The sequence below is a fragment of the Hippocampus zosterae genome, chromosome 3 (genome assembly GCF_025434085.1).
Source record: "Hippocampus zosterae strain Florida chromosome 3, ASM2543408v3, whole genome shotgun sequence".
Lineage (NCBI taxonomy): Eukaryota > Metazoa > Chordata > Actinopteri > Syngnathiformes > Syngnathidae > Hippocampus > Hippocampus zosterae.
In genome coordinates this window covers 21,385,999-21,406,774 of record NC_067453.1, presented here as the reverse complement: position 1 = coordinate 21,406,774, position 20,776 = coordinate 21,385,999, and the positions used below count along the sequence as shown (strand labels likewise).

Sequence of the window (20,776 nt, the reverse complement as noted above, 5' to 3'; positions counted from 1 at the left end):
ATCCGGATAGTCTCCGTAGTTTGAATCAGTTGTTTAAGAGAGGCAACAGCTGCGCGTTTTGACAGGTGCTTGTGAACGAGCCCAGTGCATATTCACCTCGTCTTCACTTTCACACAATGTCAGATCACGTATTTCAAGCAATGGCGACGGTCATAAACAAAGCCGTAAAAGTGACAGCGTCTACACGTTGTGTCAAATATGTCTGCAATGGAAAACAAAAGAGAGAGAAGACATTTGTTTTAGTGACATTGAAACATTATGCTGTCTTGTTTCTGTACAAGTCCACTCGGTTGGACAGTACCGTCATTAGCAGCGATTTAAGAGACTGTCGCTGCGTCATTCGTTCAGGTGGATGTCAATCACTGCTAAAATGTTCTTACTTTGTATAATTTGTTCTTGAAAAAGAACATTTCATTGGGACAACATCCCCTACAAATGAAGTTGTGTTTATGAGCTGCTCTGTTGTTTAGCTAGTATTAGCTAATAATGTCCAGTTAGCTTTTGTGAGGCTTTGTGGGACTCAAGACTGCATCACATGTATCAAATTCACATTCCCACTAACCGCGAGATGTATCTCATCAAACTGGCTCATGGGGGACCCAATAAGGGACATTTCTGAATAACAATGGGTCAATGCAGTAGCAAGTTTCAGTTGTGTCATTATTATGGACCAATCGATGGATTTTCATTGATGTCACATACCTCTGGATAAGCCTGCACCTACCTATTGGAGTCGCGACACGTTGATTAGTTTCAGTACTTATTGAGTAAAATGTAGGATTCTCTGACAACCACAATGGCAGCTGACTAACACCATAAATGGTGAGGTGAAGTCAATACATTTTTTTTTCCTATGGTAAGCCCCATGAAGTGAAAAAGTCTCGTTTTTATTAGCGTTTGTCCTTGCGTACACTTACTCGATGCGAGGTGGATGAATTTTGTAGGAATCGCAGTTGCTTATGACGGCCATTTTGTCATGGTGTCTTGTTTGTCTTTGCCACTGCATCCAGCCACTTTTTTGGCCTTCATTTGAGCACATCTAAGGAGATTATAAAAATGAATGAACACGTGGCCCTACTTGTCTTTCTCTCTCAAAACTTGCTTATCCTCCCAATCCTGACCTCCAACATGGCGGGCAAACAAACATCTCATGATCGAAAACGACCGAAAGCTGCTATTCATCTGGGCTCGCCACTAGCCAACAAGTGGCTGGCAATCGGGAGTAGCCCTTTGCGGGCGGGATTCCAGATGGTCGTAGTGTCTCAAGCAGTGCTTTGTCATTGTCAACAATGTCAGCAGCCTGGCCAATTTTTTTGGGTTGCTTGCCCAGTTGCATTCTCTCTGGAATGACCTCCCACTGAACATTCGGCAAGCCTCCTCGCTGCCCATCTTTAAAGCCCTCCTCAAAACTCACTTGTATTCTTTGGCGTTTGACTCAGCATGACTTAGATTTGCTATTGGTTTTACTGCTTGGTGCTTTCTACCGCCTTATTACTTATTACTTATTACTGATTCGTCTTACTGTTTATTGTATATGTTAAATCGCTCCATGTACAGCACTTTGTATGCAGCGATGGCTGTTTGAAAGTGCTCTATAAATACTGTTGACTTGACTTGACTTGACTTGACATCTGTGCTCGGGGGAATATATAGAGAAACAACAATTCACACTCACGATCACCCAGTCATACGCAAAAAACAGTTGGGTCAGAAAATGGATCGATCCACTATTTGACCCAACTTTTTGGGTTGGGTTGAAAAAAACAACCCAATGTTTTGGATTTTTTTTTGAGTAAAATGACCCAATTTATTTATCTATTTACTTTTTTATACAACTGAGTCAGTGAGTGAACTCTATGTGGCCCAAACCATGCTTGCACAGAAAGAATCCGGTTCTTCCCGAAGAAGTTGCATGACAATATCAACATGATAATATCCAACGAAGTGGACCTGAGGCCGGGCTTTGAAGGGATATGGAAGTCTTTTGACAATCTCGCCCTTCGAAGCCATCTGATGATTTGTGCAGACCTGCTCCAGATATATAAATATATGTACAGATACTCTGGAATTAGATAGCGCCATGCAGGGTCATAACCATTAGGCGGCACATAATCAGAGTGTGTGTCATAGTCGCAAGATGTAATTCAAACCTTGCTGGGTCAAGGCTGCGGTGTGGTTTAATCAAAGTGATGATCCATTTAAATAGATTGGGAGCTGTACTTGGCTGTAAGTGAGGGAAACTGCGACCTGCTGGAGTGTTCCGACAAGGCTATGACACACAATACCGCATAGTGAAGAATGAATCTGTCATTAAAGGTGTAACTCAAAGAGAATACAGGTCAATGTCAATGCCGGATATAAATACAGTAGGAGGATTTTTTTTCTTGGTCTTTGATGTCATTATTCTTGCGCGGTGCTACTCTCATTCAATTCAGTTCAACTTTTTTCTCAAGTTTTCAGTTTGGGGCATTTTAGGAGTTAAATTCCTTTGCTCAGAAGGTCAGATTCTTCCTCAGCAGGTGTTCCGTTGAGGACGGTGAACATATGCCAAGTTTTTTAGCACGGTACAAGTGAAATGCCATGAAATGAGACGATCTGTCATGCCTTACATTGTTCGGAGGACTTTCTGGCGTGCCAAGAATACAAAACAAGGAGTCCAGTTTTGATTTTATGGGCATGCTCGATTTGAAGGATCCTGCCAAGACAATTTAAAGGCTCACTAAGGGGAAGACATATGGCCACCTTCTGAGTTCATGACTGAACCTTATGGTACAATTCATGCTAGTACTGTTTTGTTGTAATGACTCAAAGTAACTGACACTTTTTCCAGGGGTCGAAAAGGTACATATAAAAAAGAAAATGTGTTTTAGGTAATCAACTGCATAAGGGACCAAGTGTGTGGTATAAATCAGACTTTTATTTGGGGGTAAGGCCTTTTAATTGTATAATTAATCATCTATTCATCCGTTTTCTGTAGCGCTTGTCCTCGTTAGAGTCACGCGTTTTATTTTATTTATATACACCCTAAAAAAAATACAGAGTTGTTTTACAAACCCACTTGCGGGGTATTTGTGGATTTTGAGCAAGGTAGTGTTAATTCTTTTTTGCTGTTGTTCTGGTTAGCAAACAACAGTATCTATGATCCGAGGTAGTGGCAATAACTGCACGTTTCGGAGGTGTTTATTTGGGGAGTGGTGCATATTTTTCATGTGGACCATTAGGTGATTATATTCTTTAGCTGGAACCATACAAATCCAGGGCAACTAGCAAGACATGATTCCCTTAAAGCATTTTTTTCTGCTCTGCGAATGTGATAATTTGAATGAGAATAGTGGTCAAACGTGTTGCAGTAATACACAGACAGCTTTTTTTAATTACACGATAGAGTGGACAGAGAAAAAGCAAAACAAGACCAAAAAAAAAAAAAGGCTGAGCATGGGAGTAACAAGATCCAAAATGAAGGTTGCCAGTGCTGCAGACACCAAATGCGGCGAGAGGTTATGATGGTGAAATATTTGTGGCCTCTGGAGAGGGGGGACTCCGCCCACACTGTTTGTTTGTGTTCCTCCCCAACAGATGTGACACACCGAGAAGCAGGAATGTCGGCCATATCTGATGCTGCTCACTCGGCTTTGACCGAGAGTACTGGATGGCGAAGAGGAATCAGGGGAGGTGGGGTGGGGGGTGGGGTGGTCTCTTATTGAATGGGAACTTTCATGATTATTTTGAACTCATACAGCACTCAGGAATCCCAGTGGAAAATTAAACTGTAGACCTGACAGAGGGGGTCCGAAAATTATCTATTTTGTATGTAGCGATGGTCGAGAGAGAGGTGAAAATTTTTTCACACATTTCACATATTGTACGTATATACCTCTGCTGATGTAGTACAAATACTGTACATCATCCAAAACTATTGATTCAGAAAGCAGATTAGGTTGGCATGGCAACACAGAGATGCTGAAATCTGATTGGGCAAATAAATTAAACATCTTCATGGACTTGTAGCAGTAATACAGGCAATTTCTTATTGTTTAATAAAACTGCTTCAGGTAACTGCAACCCCCCCCCAAAAAAAACACTGCAAAAATAAAAAATCACTCAAATTAGAAAGTTGCTCCTTAACTGAAGTCATTAGTGGGTGAAACTCCTCCGCAAAAACTAACCAACCAAAAACAACCACCCCCACCCAAACAAAACGTTTCCAGGCTTGTCAAATATTGCAATTTAGGCTTTGTCAACCCTGACTGCTGATTACTGTCCCAAACACTTGTTTTTTTCACTTGGCGACCGCCTCCCCCAGTCGAATTATTACTGCACGCGCACACTGGTGTTGTATCTCACAAGAGCGCAGCATCTTGTTGACAGTTCCCCTTAAATATTTGCCTTCAATCATTTACTTCTGGTGTCACGGGCCGAGACGTTTCCGTGTTTGCGCGCCGAGGGAGACTCTTTCATATACGTGTCCAAATATGGGCTGCGTTTCTTTCTCTCGCCGTGAATAAAGCAGACCAGGCAGCAGAGTCGGGAGGAGACTTGTAAGGACCCTTTGTGCGCTCCAAAAGACAAGCTATGCTCTTTCCATTCCAGAAGGCTGTAAAATGTCTTGACGTGCACTTGTGGAGGATGCTGCACTTCTCCCTGTCTTCGTTTTGGAGATATTTCTTCCTAGGCTCTCACGCTTGAAAAATCCGTTTGGATGTCAAACATCTGTTTGTTTCCGACCCACTTAAGAGTGATAAGAGATCCTCATAAAAACATCCACAAAGTTCATTTTTAGTCAGCGAGCTTTGCTTGAACTTCTAAAAGGAAGTAGACGTGACCACAAAAATGACTATCACTTGGTGTGAAGCACACCCTTAACATGTGCGGGAAACAGCGGCGATGGAGACATTCCACTGTGGGGTTTTTTTTTTTTGGTTTTGTTTTAACAGCGAGTGGGCCACGGTGGTTTGGCCACACTGAGGAATGCCCACGTCTCCGCTCCACCTGCATTCTTACAGCGAAGTCTGTCTGCAGTCACGTTTGATCAAAAGAAAAAGAACAAAAGTCAGGGCCAGACAATGTGCAGTTAGTCAGAGAGGAAATAAAACAACAAATGGAAGAGGGTGAGGGGTGGGGTTCCTTGAGTAGAAGACGAAACAAAAGGGTTGAAAAGAACGTTGAGAAATGATAACGTGAAACCATTTTACTCCGATTTGAAGGTGTTTTTGTCATTGTGCAGCATTAACGCATCACTGTGGGTAATCTTTGACCCAATGTGCTGGGTCAAATCCTCAACCCACTGTACTGGGTACAAAGAACGCAGAATCAGTCCTATGTAGTACTGCTAGTACTGGGTTAGCTACAGTGCTTCAACCAATTTGGATTACTTTTAACAGGACATGGGCCACTGTCCAGCCTGACGGTTTCCAGTGGTTTTAAAAAGTCACGTTTTCAATAACCGCTAATAATGGCCGTCACCGGTAATGAGCTCTTCTTTTCATTTTTGAGGGGACTTCTAAGCAGGACACAATATGATGAGCTACTTGCAGGGTTGAGTAAACAAAGCTTCGGCTTTGAAGTTAATTACTTCTAATGAACTTTTTCTCCTTCTCTGCCAGCAGAGCATGGAGGGTTGAATTATATGCACAAAGGAGAAATGGGGGAGCAAGACGAAAAGAGACGCTGTAAACATGACTGACTTTTTTTGATTTGTTGATGTGCATTGTCCTAAAAACAAACAAACCAAAAAAAACATGGTGCCAGAGGGTACTAGTTAGCCCCAAGGACAACATGAGTAGGCCACGGGTCTTGTCCAAAAGTAGTTGCATTTTATATTTAGTGTAAAAATAAAACTCATTGTGATTAATAGAGAATTATTTACCCCCTGCCCCCCCCAAAAAAAAAAAAAACCCAAGAAAAGGTAATTTTAGAGCTGTAATTTTAATCCAGTGATTCCGCAGTATTTTTGCTCACGGTTAAGAGTGTATGTTGCCTCCGTGAGGGATGAAACGCCATTTCCTGGGGACCTAACAGTTTAGTGAAGACACACCGCTATGCCCACACAGTGTCCTCTCTTGAGGATACCGTGCACCTCCTTCCCTCCTCAGCACTTGCGCATCGGCCGACTATTTGTTCAGCTCTAAAAGGGGCGTGGAGGCCACAGACTGACAGTCATCTAATGAGCCTAAAGCAAAGTTTCCAAATTAAGCCTTAGGAAGCTTCAGCTGGACCGAGTGTTGCATTTCACTGTGCTGTGATTTAAATCCCAGGAAGGGGGGGGGGGGGCTACAGATCACTTGAAGTCGGCACAAGGGTTCCTCTGGTCCACGAAGCGCCTTTCAGCACAGATCCATGACAAACAGGATAGAAAGAAAATAAAAGAAATCACAAGGAATCCCGTTAAGAACTAAAGTATGGGATACGTGGGTGTCAAATGATATCGTTTAATAGATATTCCTGCTGTTACTTGTCCAAATTTAGCTGGGGGAGGTTTAAGTCTCAGCTCTGTCCCGATATATCTTTGCTGACGGAAAAATACTGTGGCATTCTTGCTTACATATTGGCTAAGGAAGCCCCTTGCATACATGCTGGAGCAGAACACGGACCGCCAGCGATTCCTCCACACAGATGTGTCGCCCACTCTGGAAGAATCTGGGCAAATTCGGCACGGAGCTGGCCCAGGAATGTTGCAAAGACTTCCTGCGATATGAACCTCCAAATGATATCTTTGATAGAGAACGGTGGAGTGGCTGCAGTCACATTCCAGCAACATCCTAAATCAAAGCCCCTTTTCCGTCGGCCTTTTACTCCACTCGATAAAACGGAGGAGCTACGGCGCAGTATGTGACCAAGGCATTGCCGATGACCTAAAATAGTCATGCTATTACTCCAGAGCCGAGCAATAAGACGCTCTTGTCAGCTGATGAATATTGGGTTTACCTTGGAGAGTGTTGCTTCGGCGAATGCCACGATGACCTCACGCTCTGAAAGTCACAACAAGCTTCCTTCATTTACAATTCCAAACATTGTGCCCCTGCCGTAGTGTACACAAATAATTCATCTACTTGGAACTGGCAAGCACAAAATGGTCTTATCTGGGACATTTAAGTGTTTCCAAACAGTTTGTGTGGCTTTTCTGTGTGCAGTATGTTCAGGGGAGAGGAAGGGATGACGGGGGGGGGTAACTACTTCCTGAACAAAATGGAACGAAAGCCAAACACTTCTACTTGTCAGCGGGGAAAATTCCTTGGCTTGTGCGCAGGACAATGATCTTCACACAATTTTGTAGCATTAAAAGGTGAAAAGTAGGCAGCACGGCAGCTAGCGGTTTACACGTCTGGCTTACGGTTCTCCGGCTCAGATCTCAGCTGCGGCCTTCCTGCGTGGAGTCTTCGGGTACTGCGGCTTCCGAACACATTCCAAAAACATGTTTGGTTGATTGAACATTTGAAATTTAAACTTACACACCTTTTTCAGAAGTGTGGATCAAAACTAGTGGCATGAAGCAGTACGCAGGAAGTAGCGGTCAGTTTCATGAAGGCTGCTATCCTACTTTTTAAAATGTTAATAATTGTCACATGATCGTTAAAAAAACAAAACAAAAAAAAACAACAACTCAAGAGTGATGACCAAGTCATGCACGTAGTGACCCGCACTTCATGTAAATCAGGTGGATAATTGCTTTTTCAGCTTCTTCTACTTTTGAGGGTGGTCCTTCTTTTTGAATAGTTGCAAAAATGCCCAAGAAAAATCCAAACACATGCACAGATTTAATTTTCGATCAGATACTCACAGCGCCCGGGGAGCAATTGCAGCCTGCCGTCCAATTTTTAGCGATCTGCAACATACACTAAAAATGACATTTAACATGGCTCGCAATGCAAGTAAATTCTTTAAAAAAGTCCGGTTTACTTCAGATGGCTCTTGTTTTGATCCTCAAGGTGGACATGCGATTCAGCTGCCGCTCGGTGCAGCGGAGGGTCTAGCTCAAGTGGGACAAAAAAGCCATCGGCCACCCCAAAACCACGAAAAACAAATCACTTGCTTTATCATCTTCAGCAGAAAGCTGTGTCACAGCAGCTTTTCAAAATAATATACACAAAATATAATTGCCTGTTTGATTTTTAGCCTGTTTAGAAATTAAACTTGGAAGAGTTTTGGTACATTTTCTGTATGCAGCCATCTGAGGAAAAACTTTGGATACCCCTGACTTGATCCATTCTTCTATTTTTGTTTATGCTGAGGTCTTGTGATGTCATACATGATGGCGGTGGGAACGCAATTGTCATTTTTAAGGCAAAATGTGGGCTGGGTTTTGATATTTGCCACTTCAGGAACATTGTAACTTTTTGTTATCTTTTAAAATAGATTTTAAATGATTCCATAGCTCAACTGAACGGCAGGTTTCCTGAGAGGTTATGACAGCAGCTAAAAAAAATAAAATAAAAAGCCAGAGTCTAATCAGAAGAAGACCCCACCGAGAGAGGGGAATACTAATCATACGCGCCATCATTCGCATATCTTTTCTTGCTGCTTGGCCTTCGATGAGTGTAAAGAACCAAATATGGTGTTGACGGGGATTTCACGACACACGACGGGACACCACTTAACATCCTTTACAAGCCCTGTTCGCCTTCTCTCCCACGTGACTTATTGTTGAAAACCAAGCAGTGGGTGGAATGTCAACAAAAATGCTTGATGTTATTCATTGAAGCATCTTTTAGTTGGTGTGGTTGTAACATCGTGAGATCATCACTGTTTGGATCATTAATATAAGAATGAATGTGTGATTTCTGAGCTGTAGACAAAGAAGATGGAGGGAAAAACAGAACTCCACCATTGCTATATTTGGTCAGATTCAGAAATCATTCCACTGGAAGGATTTCTCCAAGCGCAATTTTACGGGACAATGCTGACACCTGCTGGAAAGAATGTTAAATAGTAATAATAATAATAATAATAATAATAATAATAATAATAATAATACATTGAGACCAATGGCAAAAAAACACACCCCCCACCCCCCAAAAAACAGTAGTTCTGCTTGATTTTTATTTTATTTTGTGATGAATACAAAAAATACCTTTGTGACCGGATAAATATCATACATAGAGCATCAAGTCATCAAATTACACGCGGTTTTGCACAACACCTATTCGTAACACAGTCAACTTCCCTCCCGTTTGCTTGAATATTTGCACAAATCATTCAGACAATAAATACACAGTGCTGGGCAAAAATATTGGCCCGTCATTAGATTTGTTATTGGAGCAGACTATCCTTTTTTATTCATTCATTCAGTCATTCATCTTCCGAGCCGCTTGATCCTAACTAGGGTCGCGGGGGGTGCTGGAGCCTATCCCAGCTGTCTTCGGGCAGTAGGCAGGAGACACCCTGAATCGGTTGCCAACCAATCGCAGGGCACACAGAAACGAACAACCATTCGCACTCACACTCACACCTAGGGACAATTTAGAGTGTTCAATCAGCCTGCCACACATGTTTTTGGAATGTGGGAGGAAACCGGAGCACCCGGAGAAAACCCACGCAGGCCCGGGGAGAACATGCAAACTCCACACAGGGAGGCCGGAGCTGGAATCGAACCCGGTACCTCTGCACTGTGAAGCCGACGTGCTAACCACTGGACTACCAGGCCGCTATCCTTTTTTCTATACACAAAAAACAAAAAATGTTGGGATGTTTTTCTAATTCACTTGCTGGGTAGCTGTGAATTTTGAGCGCGTTGTGTTACTTTTACCTGTTTGGGTTATTATTCGTGGTTGGATGGCACAGTGGGTTGCAGTGTTTGAAAACCCTCAATTTAATAACTCAGGGTACAAATAACCCAGCATTGGCTCGGTCCCTTTTGGACCCAGTGCTGGGTTTGCTATTTCACCCAATTTGGGTTATTTTGAACCCAGCAGTTTTAAGAGTGGAGATGCCCCCCCCCCTCGCCATCCCCCACACAAAAAATAAAAATAAAATACAGCCAGACACGCACAAAAAAATAGGTTTTCATCTCAAACTTTGTGATTGGTCCATGCTTACCTTATGCAAAAAAAAAAAAACAAACAAAAAACACCCCCAAAAAAGCAATCATGTAGTCTTGTGTTTTTGCTTTTTTTTGCTGCACCCAAACGAATGCAATGACAGCGGTCATTAAAACGACAAAGCTAACGTCGGCCTCGGACCTTTGCTCAGCACTGCATGGCAGGGTAATTCTTAACTGGTAAAAACAGACATTTTAACATAGTTAGATGACAAGAGAAGGGAACAAGAACAGCCCATTTTTTTCCTTAAACAACTTCTCATAACTTCAAACACAAACATGCTGAAAGAATGCCGGTAGTATTCCATCAAAGTTTTTATATCCACGAAAGGTATCCACGATAGCAATATAGGCAGGTACAGCACCGGCAGCCAAGGCATTGGATCGTATGGCAAAAGGACTCCTCATGTTGCGGCTCAGGCCTTGATGGGGATTGGCAAAAAAAATGTTCTCAAGGCTCAAGCTCCAACCAGGACGCCTCTTCAACTGCTTGCACCACACACTCGAGTAAGGCACTAAGACACAACGCAGGAGGTAACCTGCTGGCAAATTCCCGACATCCAAGACGGACCCGACCGGGCTCCTGAACCGCGGCTTTCGTTTCTGACCTTTTTCAGCGGGTGAAGGAATGTCTTAGATTCGCAACAATGGAAGCTTTCTCAAGCCATTTCAGTGCATCCGATAGGCTAATTCGATCCTGCGTAAACGTGCTGTCAGTCCCAGTGCAAGACCTTCATCATCAGCTCGCCGGTGTACATGAAGCATTGAGGATACATATTGATGCTATGTGCCCTTATGAAACTGTGACGGCAATTATTATAAATGTAAATATTTGACATGACAAATAGGCCTACAATCTATGATTAAGATGCACACCACTCACAAAAAGTTGCGGGATGAAATTTCGGGATAACCCTGACGTGCACTTTACAAGGTGGAACCTAATTGAATCGGATCTATATTTTCAAATGGCCAGATGTTCAATGTTTTGTTCTTTTTGCGCAACTTGCTGTTCTCGAATGAACTGAATGGCAAAATTACTGTTGGAACCATGAACATTTCCAAGGATGTCCACTTCTATGCTTTTCTGTGACTCTTCCAGTCTCTGAATGTCTGTTGCAACCTGCTGTGACAGGTGAAGCTCAGAGGCCACTTCCCTTTGACAACAGACGTGCAATGGCGAGGTACTGCTGATCAATTTTTTTTTGGTTTTTGGTCTCATGATGTCAAAATGTAAACAGCACAATTAAGAAGACTGCTTAAATATTCATTCTAACCGCACCAGGAAATTTACTGCTCCATTCAAACCTGTTGTGCAAAACGTATTGAAACATCGAACATGTGCATTACAACAATTTAGAGAATGTCAAAATAAAGGGGAAGGTTGCAATTAAAACACTTGTGTCAAACTCAAGACCCGGGGGCCAGATCTGGGCCGCCACATCATTTTGTGTGGCCCGCGAAAGCAAATCAAACATGTCAACTTCTACCATGATTGCTAAACTCTCGACTCCTCATATATAATAAATAAGAGATATTGGAATCATTTTGTTGTTACCAAATCCCTCATAACAGTAACTTAAACAATCGTTGAATCAACCATTATTCTTGACTTCTTTCAATGCTTTCCCAGGCATAACAGCCCTCCAAGGAAAATGTGGTCCGCGGCAAAAATTTAAACAAGGAATCTTCACTTTTGGCCATACTTGTAAAAATTGCCAGGAATAGTAGAACATGTCAAAAATTATTTGAGGAAGGGAAAGAAAAAACATCTTTTATCGCTAATTTGATTCTTAACCCTTAAATTGTGTTAGAAACGACCACCACTGTCTGTTGTTTGCGGGTCAATTTTTACCCAGGGTCTAACTTAGTCCTAATCATTAAAAAGAAAGGAGTATCACTCAATATTGTTAATACTACACCCTAACTAACATTATATGCATTCATAACCATAAAATCCTATTGTAATTGGATTTTATGGCCCCTGAGACACATCATGTCCCTTATTTTTTAGCTGAAAATAAGGTTGTTTAACCATATGTTAAACTGTGGCGCCCTAGGAAAAACAACCAATCAGAGACAGAAGGTCTGACAGACGAGCTGTCAATCAATTGCAGTAGCCAAAACAGCCTTGTGCTTCCTTGTTCCCTTGGCATTCGGGAGCTTTGCTGAAACTACCGCAGAATAGCCGATGCCGGATAGCAATGAAACTTAACAAGCAAGAATTTGGCAGTTGCAATAACTTCAAAAGACAATTATCCTGAACTTTTTGTGAGTGGTGTACGTCCAAAGATAACATTTTCCCAAGTGAAACACAACATATCATAATCATTCAAGTATTTAAAAGCTTGTTGCGTGTACATGCCAGTGACTCAGAAATAAAAGCTTGTTCTTGCAAACTGCACGGGATTGAGCAAGAGCCACCATAATTACAGCTCATTTGAATCAGATTTGTTTTCTCAAATGAAATGTTGGGAAAGTGAAATGGACTTAGAAGAAGGCAAAATAGAGTTTCCATGACAAAGCGCAACAAATTGCCCATCTTTCAGCATACGGGGATTCGTCATTTCATTTTTGGGGGGAGCATGTTGCCGCATGAGTTTGTGCATGCAACTGGTCTTACATAATGCTCGTATTGCTCAGTTTTTTTTCTCTCACTAGAAAACAGTCCATTTTCAATACAGTATATTATTATTTTATTGTCATAATCCCTACTTAATAAATTACTAATGAGAACATATTGCTAATCAATACTTTAAAATTACTTGTGCCTTGCAAATCTTGCTGATAGTTTGAACGTATTTCATAATAAGTGCAATGAAACTTCTGAAGTCGAAATGGAGAGGAACACCTATCTTGAGTGGCATATTTACACTTTGCTGTTGTTTAACTTATTTTTACACTTGTATCATAATCTTACTTCAAAATATGTTTTATGAAAAAAGGCTTTTACCATAGTTATGTCCATCATTAAATCTGAAAAAAGTTGACCGAAATTTGACATTCTGAGTTCCACCACAACACTTAATGTATCGTTATCAGTGCAAAAAATATGAAGGAAAAAAAAGAGAGAAAATGCCAGCAATATTGTTGCACTGCTCTGTGAGTTTGTGTTTTTCAAAACTAGAGTGAGGTTAGAAGCAGGCAGATCATTTTGGTCACAAGACACAACTTTCTGGTCCACTCTGTAAGAAAAACTATATATATATTTTAAAAAGTATCGTTCAAGAATAAATATATTTTTTATTCTTTTAGTTTTGCTGGCAGCCGCAAAGCCTCTAATTGGAAGGATTTCTTTCCAAAACGCTATAAATCCATTTGGATTATGCTGGGAAAAACAAACAACAACAACAAAAATACAATTACAATCATGAATTTATCCTGTCGAAACAATTCATTGGCTCAGTCCGAACAAATGATAATAGAGCCTCTACACAACAGAACGGCACGGCAAAATCCCTTTTTTTCTTTTTTAATGTGGCATTTATCGCGTTTTGGAAAAAAACTTTTCATTTTTAGATCATATGTAATAAGTGCTCGACTACTCTATTGGTTAGTAGCTTCAGTGATATGTCGAGATTTGATGGTGCATGCAAGCCGGTGGTGACATCATCTCCTTCCTGCCCCTGTTTTGATCCTTTGAAATAGATTAAAAGTAGCGATGGACCCTCAACTGGAATCTGCCACGATCATCTGCTCGCTGACTATAAAACATTCGGTAACAATGATAAGATTTAGAACTTTCTTCACGTCATCATTTTAACATGAACGACGCAGGGAAAAAAAAAAGTTTCGTACACGGCTTCATCGTACGGTCTCAAACGTCAACATTATATTATGGAAACGCCAGCGACTGTCACTGACACGCCCGCACACACGTACACACAAAATACACAACGAAGCACAGGCACTTGGTTGTCTTACCAAACGGGCCTGTTTCAAGTGCTGTATAATCCTTGGTTACATGAGAGGAGAGCCAGCGGCGCCAGCGTGAGAGCATCCAATCCAGGCAGGCCATCAACCCTCGTCCTCCCTCAGCTCGGTGGGCAAGAACTTGTATTGCTGCTGTCGGATCTGAGCCAGCTTCTTCCGGGCTTCTTCCAGCTCACGCTCCTTCCTCAGCATCTCCTCCTGAGCCGCAATGATCTGAGACCGACGGCAAACAACTGACACTGCTGCGGTGTGGACGGCTAGCTCCCATTGATCCATTTTCGACATTTCACAATATCCCGATCAAACAAGAGGTAGACAAAATGGACATGACCATTTCACATTTGCCAGTTGACTTTGGGGTTGTAGGCGGTGGACATCTTGGGACTAGCTGCCAGCCAATCGCCTATGCGCCAACTGAGCGCTTCGCAACATTTTGCTAACATTTAGCATGACGTGCTAAGAACAGAGTTCCGTTCATAACGGTGACGTAACCCTTTAATATATTGTCAAACCGCGCTCTATTCTATCACTCTATCCTACCCTAACAAATATGGTAAATATTGGCATGACAAACCCCTTCTACACCATCATGTTCTGTTGCTTTCGCAATAGTTATCGCGCAATGTTACCGCGCAATGTTACCGTTGATCTTTTTTTTTTAAAGAATGTTAATTAATTTTGAGATGTGACAATCTTGACAATCATAAAATGATCATACTAACATTTTTTTTAACACTTTTGAAAAATAGTTTGAGACATTTTAATGCCAATTAAGGCCTTCTATGATATTAATGTATTCTTTGAAGACTTTTTCTGTGGATTTGCGGGAACCCTGATAAAACAAATGAAAAGCAGTAAACACAGTGAGAACTCAGTGTTCCCTCTTGTGCCCCATGACGACATACTTCATCATTGTAGAAAATAACCTAGTTCATTCTGCCCAGTTTGTAACCTCCAAACCTCATCTGTTCGTACCGTCGTAAAATGAGAAACCCGTGTTTATAAATTTCAGGGAATTGAGAAGGATAGATCTCAAGCGGCAAAATGCACATTATTTTGATAAAACAAGAAGTAATCAGGAACGTGTGTATCGCACCGCTACATTCTTGAAAGAAAAGGCTGCACTTGGGTCAAAGTCAAAAGCACCACAACATAAGCGTCAGTGTTTCTGAGTTTTCATAATTAGTTCTTATTACGTTTTGATTTCAGTTTTTCAAAGTCAGTTAGTTTTAATTAGTTTTTGGAGGATGTTTGTTACTTTTTTGGGCGTTTTTTTTTTTTTTTGGTTACTTCATTTTAGTTTCGTTTTTATTAGTTTTAGCATTATTTATTATTTTTTTTATAATATATGGAGCATTTCATGAGTGCAAAATAAAAAAAAGTCACTCAATATTGTGTACTAAAATATACTAAAAATGATCAAACAACTACCTCACGTTCCTTCTTCTGCGTAGATGCACGGCAATACCAAATTCTATAAATAACTTCACATTAATTATAGGTAGTCAGTTTTATAAACGTAAGACATTGTTTCAGTTAATTTTTTTTCTTTTTTTGGAAGCATTTCACTTTTTATTTAAGTTCGTGGACAAAAATGTTTTTCCAACTATTGTTTTGCTTATTTTTTAAATTTTCACTAGCTGCAATAACCTTGACAAGCATTTCTGTAATATTGGAGTACCTGAGCAATGCCTCCAACAAATTTGGTCTTCACTACCACGCTGTCATCCTCTGTTTTGTCAAAGGCTGCTTTCTGGGCCGCCCTCACCAGGTTGTCTGAGGCACGCTTCACTGCGTTGCCAGCAGCCTTCAGGAAGAAGAAAAGAACACGTGCCAGAATTTGTATGCACACCCTTTCAGTGGCTCCAATCTTTGTCGCAGCATTGTCCTACCTGTAGTCTCTTCATGGCCTCGGAATCCTGGTCCGCCTTCACTTTGCAGGCCACCAGCAGCTGAGCTGTGGAGGCCGCCACCTGCTTGGCTGAACAGATGAGCTTCTCCTCGCTGGCATGGCCCTGCACGGACGCGTTGGCCGCCTCGCACAGGTTACTGGTGGCCGCGGCAACCATGCGGGCCTAATGCAAGTGACATGCAAAAAGCTCATACACGATAGGTTCCACGTTCGGTTCTGTCTGACTGATAGTAAGACAACAGCACTCACAGCCGATATGAGTCCTTGCGACCACTGGCCGTCATCCACTGCATTGGCTAAAATGGATCCAACCTGAGATTGAGGGTAAATCAGTGATGCCCAAACACTGCAATATTATCCAATTTGACTTATTTCGTCCCAAAATGACTAATTTACTAATCACAAATGAGATCTTTTTTTCATCTCGGACAAGCGACAAACAGTATTACACTGATTAACGGCTAGTCCTTTAAACCAGCGGTCCCCAATCTTTTTTGCCCCACGGACCGGTTTAATGTCAGACAATATTTTCAGGGACCGGCCTTTAAGGTGTGACGGATGAATACAACAAAATAATATGATATGAACTGCATGAAAACTGTGGTATTTTCGTAACATAATAATAAACACAAATCATGACACGAGGAACGCCCTATCTGACCGCAACGCTCTCTGGTCACTATGGTAATGTTTAAATATGCCTTCAAAATAAGATACAAAGTGCATGAAAAATACAATTCACCATATTTGAGATTCCAAAATAAATAAAACAGAAGTAATGCAAGTGCTCGATTCTTTCTGTGCGGCGCGGTACCAAATGACCCACGGACCGGCCCCGGGGGTTGGAGACCGCTGCTCTAGACCGCCTCAATCTGTGGCTTTTAGCTTTATAAAGTTTTGGAAACACTGGTGTAAACAATACACCAGTGTGCCCCTACGCAACATCAACATCAACATCAGAGACTTTGAAGCCTCTTGGGTGACATTTGACTGACCTTGCCCTGTGCCACCAGCTCTCTCTGGGCTGCTGATGCAGACTTGACAAGAGCGCTGGTCGCTGCCGCGATGGACTTGGCTGCTTCAAGAATCTGCTCCTCGAAATCCAGCGTCTCGTCAGCCTGCTGGAGGTTAAAGAAGAGCATAAATTCAGACAAAGATACCTCATTGTACAACTACTTCACAAAAACACCACACATGGCAACAAATGAAAATTGCAATGAGATCAAAATAGTAAATGGAGTGCACTTATGTCGTGCTTTATCTCCCCAATACGGAGTCCAAACAGCTATCCAAAGCCTCATTAAGTCTCAATTTGAAAATATATTTGTGTATTGACCCAGAGGGGACACCAAGGTGTTGTACAGCTGCATATTCACAAAAAAGCCATATCGAAAATATTTTCCCTTAAAACACAAAAGTGAATATGACTTTGAAGGATCGCACAGGACCTGAACTAACCACGAGCAGTTCAGACAGTCAAGGACAGGTCACATGATTGTGCACCTTGAGTGCTCCAGAAACACAAAAGGCACAGGTGGCAGGAGACATGGCGGGACACTGTAGGAATATGTTTGATACATAGTTGGACTGAATAACAACCTAATATATCAAACATATCAGACAGAGCCCTGCAGAGAAGTCCTCCGGGTTTGCAAAGGCTCTGAGAGGGGCTCGGGAGGTAAGGAGACATGCATGCCGGGGTGGGAGAACCAATCCTCTGCCCCTCCACCCCCATCCTCGCTATATGACGATGGATGAGGAGTGGGAGTAAAGAGGATTAAAAAGGTTTGATGGAAGCGACACTGCAATGAAATTGGGGCGCGATTTTATGGCGTCGTTTGCTCTTGAAATGACACAGGAGTTGCCGGTTGATTAGTTCTGCCTCTGCACAGAAGCATTGGGTTAGAACTAACACACACGTCAATTAGAAGGATTCAAATTCAATTAAAACATGATCTTGATTTGAAAGGACAATCAGTAGTCGGGGATTAAATTGGGGGAAACCACTAGCGGTATTTCCCTTGCTCAATTTCCTTTGCATGCATCAAAAGAGATCACTAGAGGGAGGCACTGACATCTACAAGAGGGGAAAAGCCTTCTCACTAATCTGCTTTTTATAGAAAAAAAACAAAACACACACACAGCAAAAAGCAGAGACCTGGTAACAAATGCCCTCATGGCATTAGAGTATCAGACGGAGCATTGCGGTTTTTATTAAAAGTGGGCTGACCTAAATATGCGATCCTTCGCATGACACAGACAGGATGTTGATCTGACAATTACTGAGTGCACTCGAAGAGGTAAAGGGAAGCAGGAAAACACAAAGGGGAGATGCAAGAGGGATTAAACTAGCCCCCCCCCAAAACAAAATCCACAATCATGATGTTGAGCATCACACGCAAACAACAGGATTTAATCACCTCCCATCTATTTCCCCAACCAGTAAAGTCGGCAATATCGCAGCATCGGAGTGGAGAAAACTCAGTTTAAGTATTTTAAATGAGAAACACTATAATAAAGGGAAAAGGAAATACGTTTCATCCGACCGAAGCCCTCTCTTTAGCGAGAAAAAAAAGGTCATGACAGTCCATCGCTTTTAAACCAAGTTCCACTTAAGCTCGAGGACGCCGCGGGGTAATTACGTCTCCTGGCAACGGAGCTCAAAATACCAAAGTCCAAGAAAGTTTACAGAGGACCAGCTGTGCGTGCCGGAACAAAGAAACATTCATCTGCAGCGATAGCCAGATAGCGGCACGGAAAAGAGAAGACGGTATCACCTTTTCCTACGATGGGGCAACGCGGCTCCCTGACGATTATTCGCAAAAAAAGCCGTGTGTGCGCGCCAGGGTGCGTGGGTGGAAAGGGCCGAGAAGGGCGCATCTACCTTGGGCTTGGCTCTGGGCTTCAGCTGCTCGAGTTTCTTGGCCGCGGCTTCAATGGACGCCGCTGCTCCGAGGAGCTCGCTCTCTGCGATGACAGTGGGGTCCTCGGGGTCTACACACTCTGATCCTGAAAGGCACCGGCACATGTTTTTCGTTGACTGGCAAAAGTACAGCTTCCGCTGAGAACCCTTTTTTTGGTTCGCCACACACCACAACTGATGCTTGACTTTGCGTGCTTGCCGCGGTGCCTCAAAGTAAAATAAGAGAAACTAAAGTACCGTATTTTCCGCACAAAAAGGCGCACTGGATTATGAGGCGCACCGTCAATGAACTGTCTATTTTGTATTTTATTTCATATATTAAATGCACCGCATTATAGGGCGCAATCTACAATGCATCCACTAGAGGGAGCCACCACCCTTCATTTGACTCGAGCGGCGTTCACGACCGCCTCCAAAAAAGGTAAATTAACGATACAATGAAAGTACGAAAGTCAAAAATACATTAATGCATCAAAACAGAAAATCAAGTGAGGAAATCACAAGATAACTTCTATAGGCCCCCTACAGAGTTAATTTTGGCATTTCCTTGAGCATAGCTCCAATAGAAAGATCAGATGTTAGTAAAATGTAGGAGACTGGACTGTCTCAGAAGTGTTTGTTATTTATTCCTTTGTTGTGTACTATATTCACAAACGAAGAAATCACAAAATAAATTCTGTAAGGGGGCTTGAGAATACACTTTACTTTGTGATTTCCTCGCTTCACTTTCTGTTTTGATGCATTATTTTCAATTTTCGTAGTTTCAATGAAGGAATTGTTAATTTACGTTTTTCCGAGGTGGTCATGAACGCCTCTCAAGTCGAAGGAAGAAGATAAGGCTGGAGACTGACAGACGTAATTGTGTTCGTTGACTGTGAAAGACATTCATAAAGTGTGCGTTTTAAAAAATTAACACCACAGCGCTCCTTTTTTCGGTGCTACAACAAAAACTTATTTAATAAAGCAGCGACAGTTCACTGAACCAACAGCAAATTGTAACATTGGAAGCATCTCTCTAGGAAGGAACCATCTGGGAGTCGATGTATTGCCGTAATGACCATACACAAGACGCACCGGATTTAAAGGCGCTGGGTGAGCTTCTAAGAAAATGGAAGACTTTTTGGTGCACCCTATCGTGCAGAAAATACGGTAAGAAATTCATATTTTGATGGACCTTTTTTTTTTGCAGAGGTCAATAAAACACAGCACTTTGGGAACAGCTTGCTAAGGCAGATGGAAACATGTTTTCTAAGATTACGTTGAGCTCAGGGGAAAGCTGCCCTGCCCTGCGCACCCCCACACCTTTCCAGCCGTCTCTACTCCTCGACCCCCTTCAGACTCTATGAAAGCTGATCCGGGGAAACAAAACACACCATGGCGCACTTACCTCCATCTGAGGCGGCATGAGGGAAGAAGAGGGGTGAGGGAAAGAGAGAGGATATGGGATGTTAGAAAGATAAAGTCGATAGCCCCAGCGCGTCTCGCTGTACAGGCTTGAAATCTAATTCTCATTCAGACACAATCTATTACTGCTGTCAAGACGCGGCGGCGCAGCCAACATATTTGTGTCATAACCACAGCTGAGCTTAATTTGGAGGAAATTTTGCAGCGCAACCAATGTTTGGTCCAATCTCAAGATTCTAATGTGATGGTAGTGACCCGACTCAGACGGATTGCGGTGCATCTCTCACGTTTCGTGACATTCAGCGATATTATTCAGATGAGGAGGATTTAGCGCTCCTTCAACTTAATCGCTTACATCTCTGCAATCCTGTTTATGAAATTGAATTCATAATGGGGATCTTTGAGCAGATTTGCCTCGCGGTGTTGATAACGTCACACTGTCATACAGGATGGCGGCCCGGTAGCCCAGTGGTTAGCACGTCGGCTTCACAGTGCAGAGGTGCCGGGTTCGATTCCAGCTCCGGCCTCCCTGTGTGGAGTTTGCATGTTCTCCCCGGGCCTGCGTGGGTTT

At 42.3% G+C, this 20,776-nt stretch overlaps 1 protein-coding gene across 7 annotated transcripts in view; it reads right to left on the bottom strand.

The window, feature by feature from the left end:
• Positions 1-9,022: 9,022 nt before the first annotated feature.
• tln2b (talin 2b) overlaps positions 9,023-20,776 on the bottom strand; it is a 97,895-nt gene continuing 86,141 nt past the window's right edge. For 6 of the 7 annotated variants that reach the window (XM_052060417.1, XM_052060423.1, XM_052060418.1 and 3 more), the window contains 7 exons: positions 18,763-18,887; positions 16,874-16,999; positions 16,128-16,190; positions 15,859-16,041; positions 15,648-15,773; positions 12,081-14,179; positions 9,023-11,832 (listed from right to left, as the gene is read on the bottom strand). In XM_052060417.1, the coding sequence (XP_051916377.1) occupies positions 14,051-14,179; positions 15,648-15,773; positions 15,859-16,041; positions 16,128-16,190; positions 16,874-16,999; positions 18,763-18,887 (752 nt within the window). In that variant the 3' untranslated portion in view covers positions 9,023-11,832; positions 12,081-14,050. The other variant, XM_052060424.1, reaches the window with a different exon arrangement.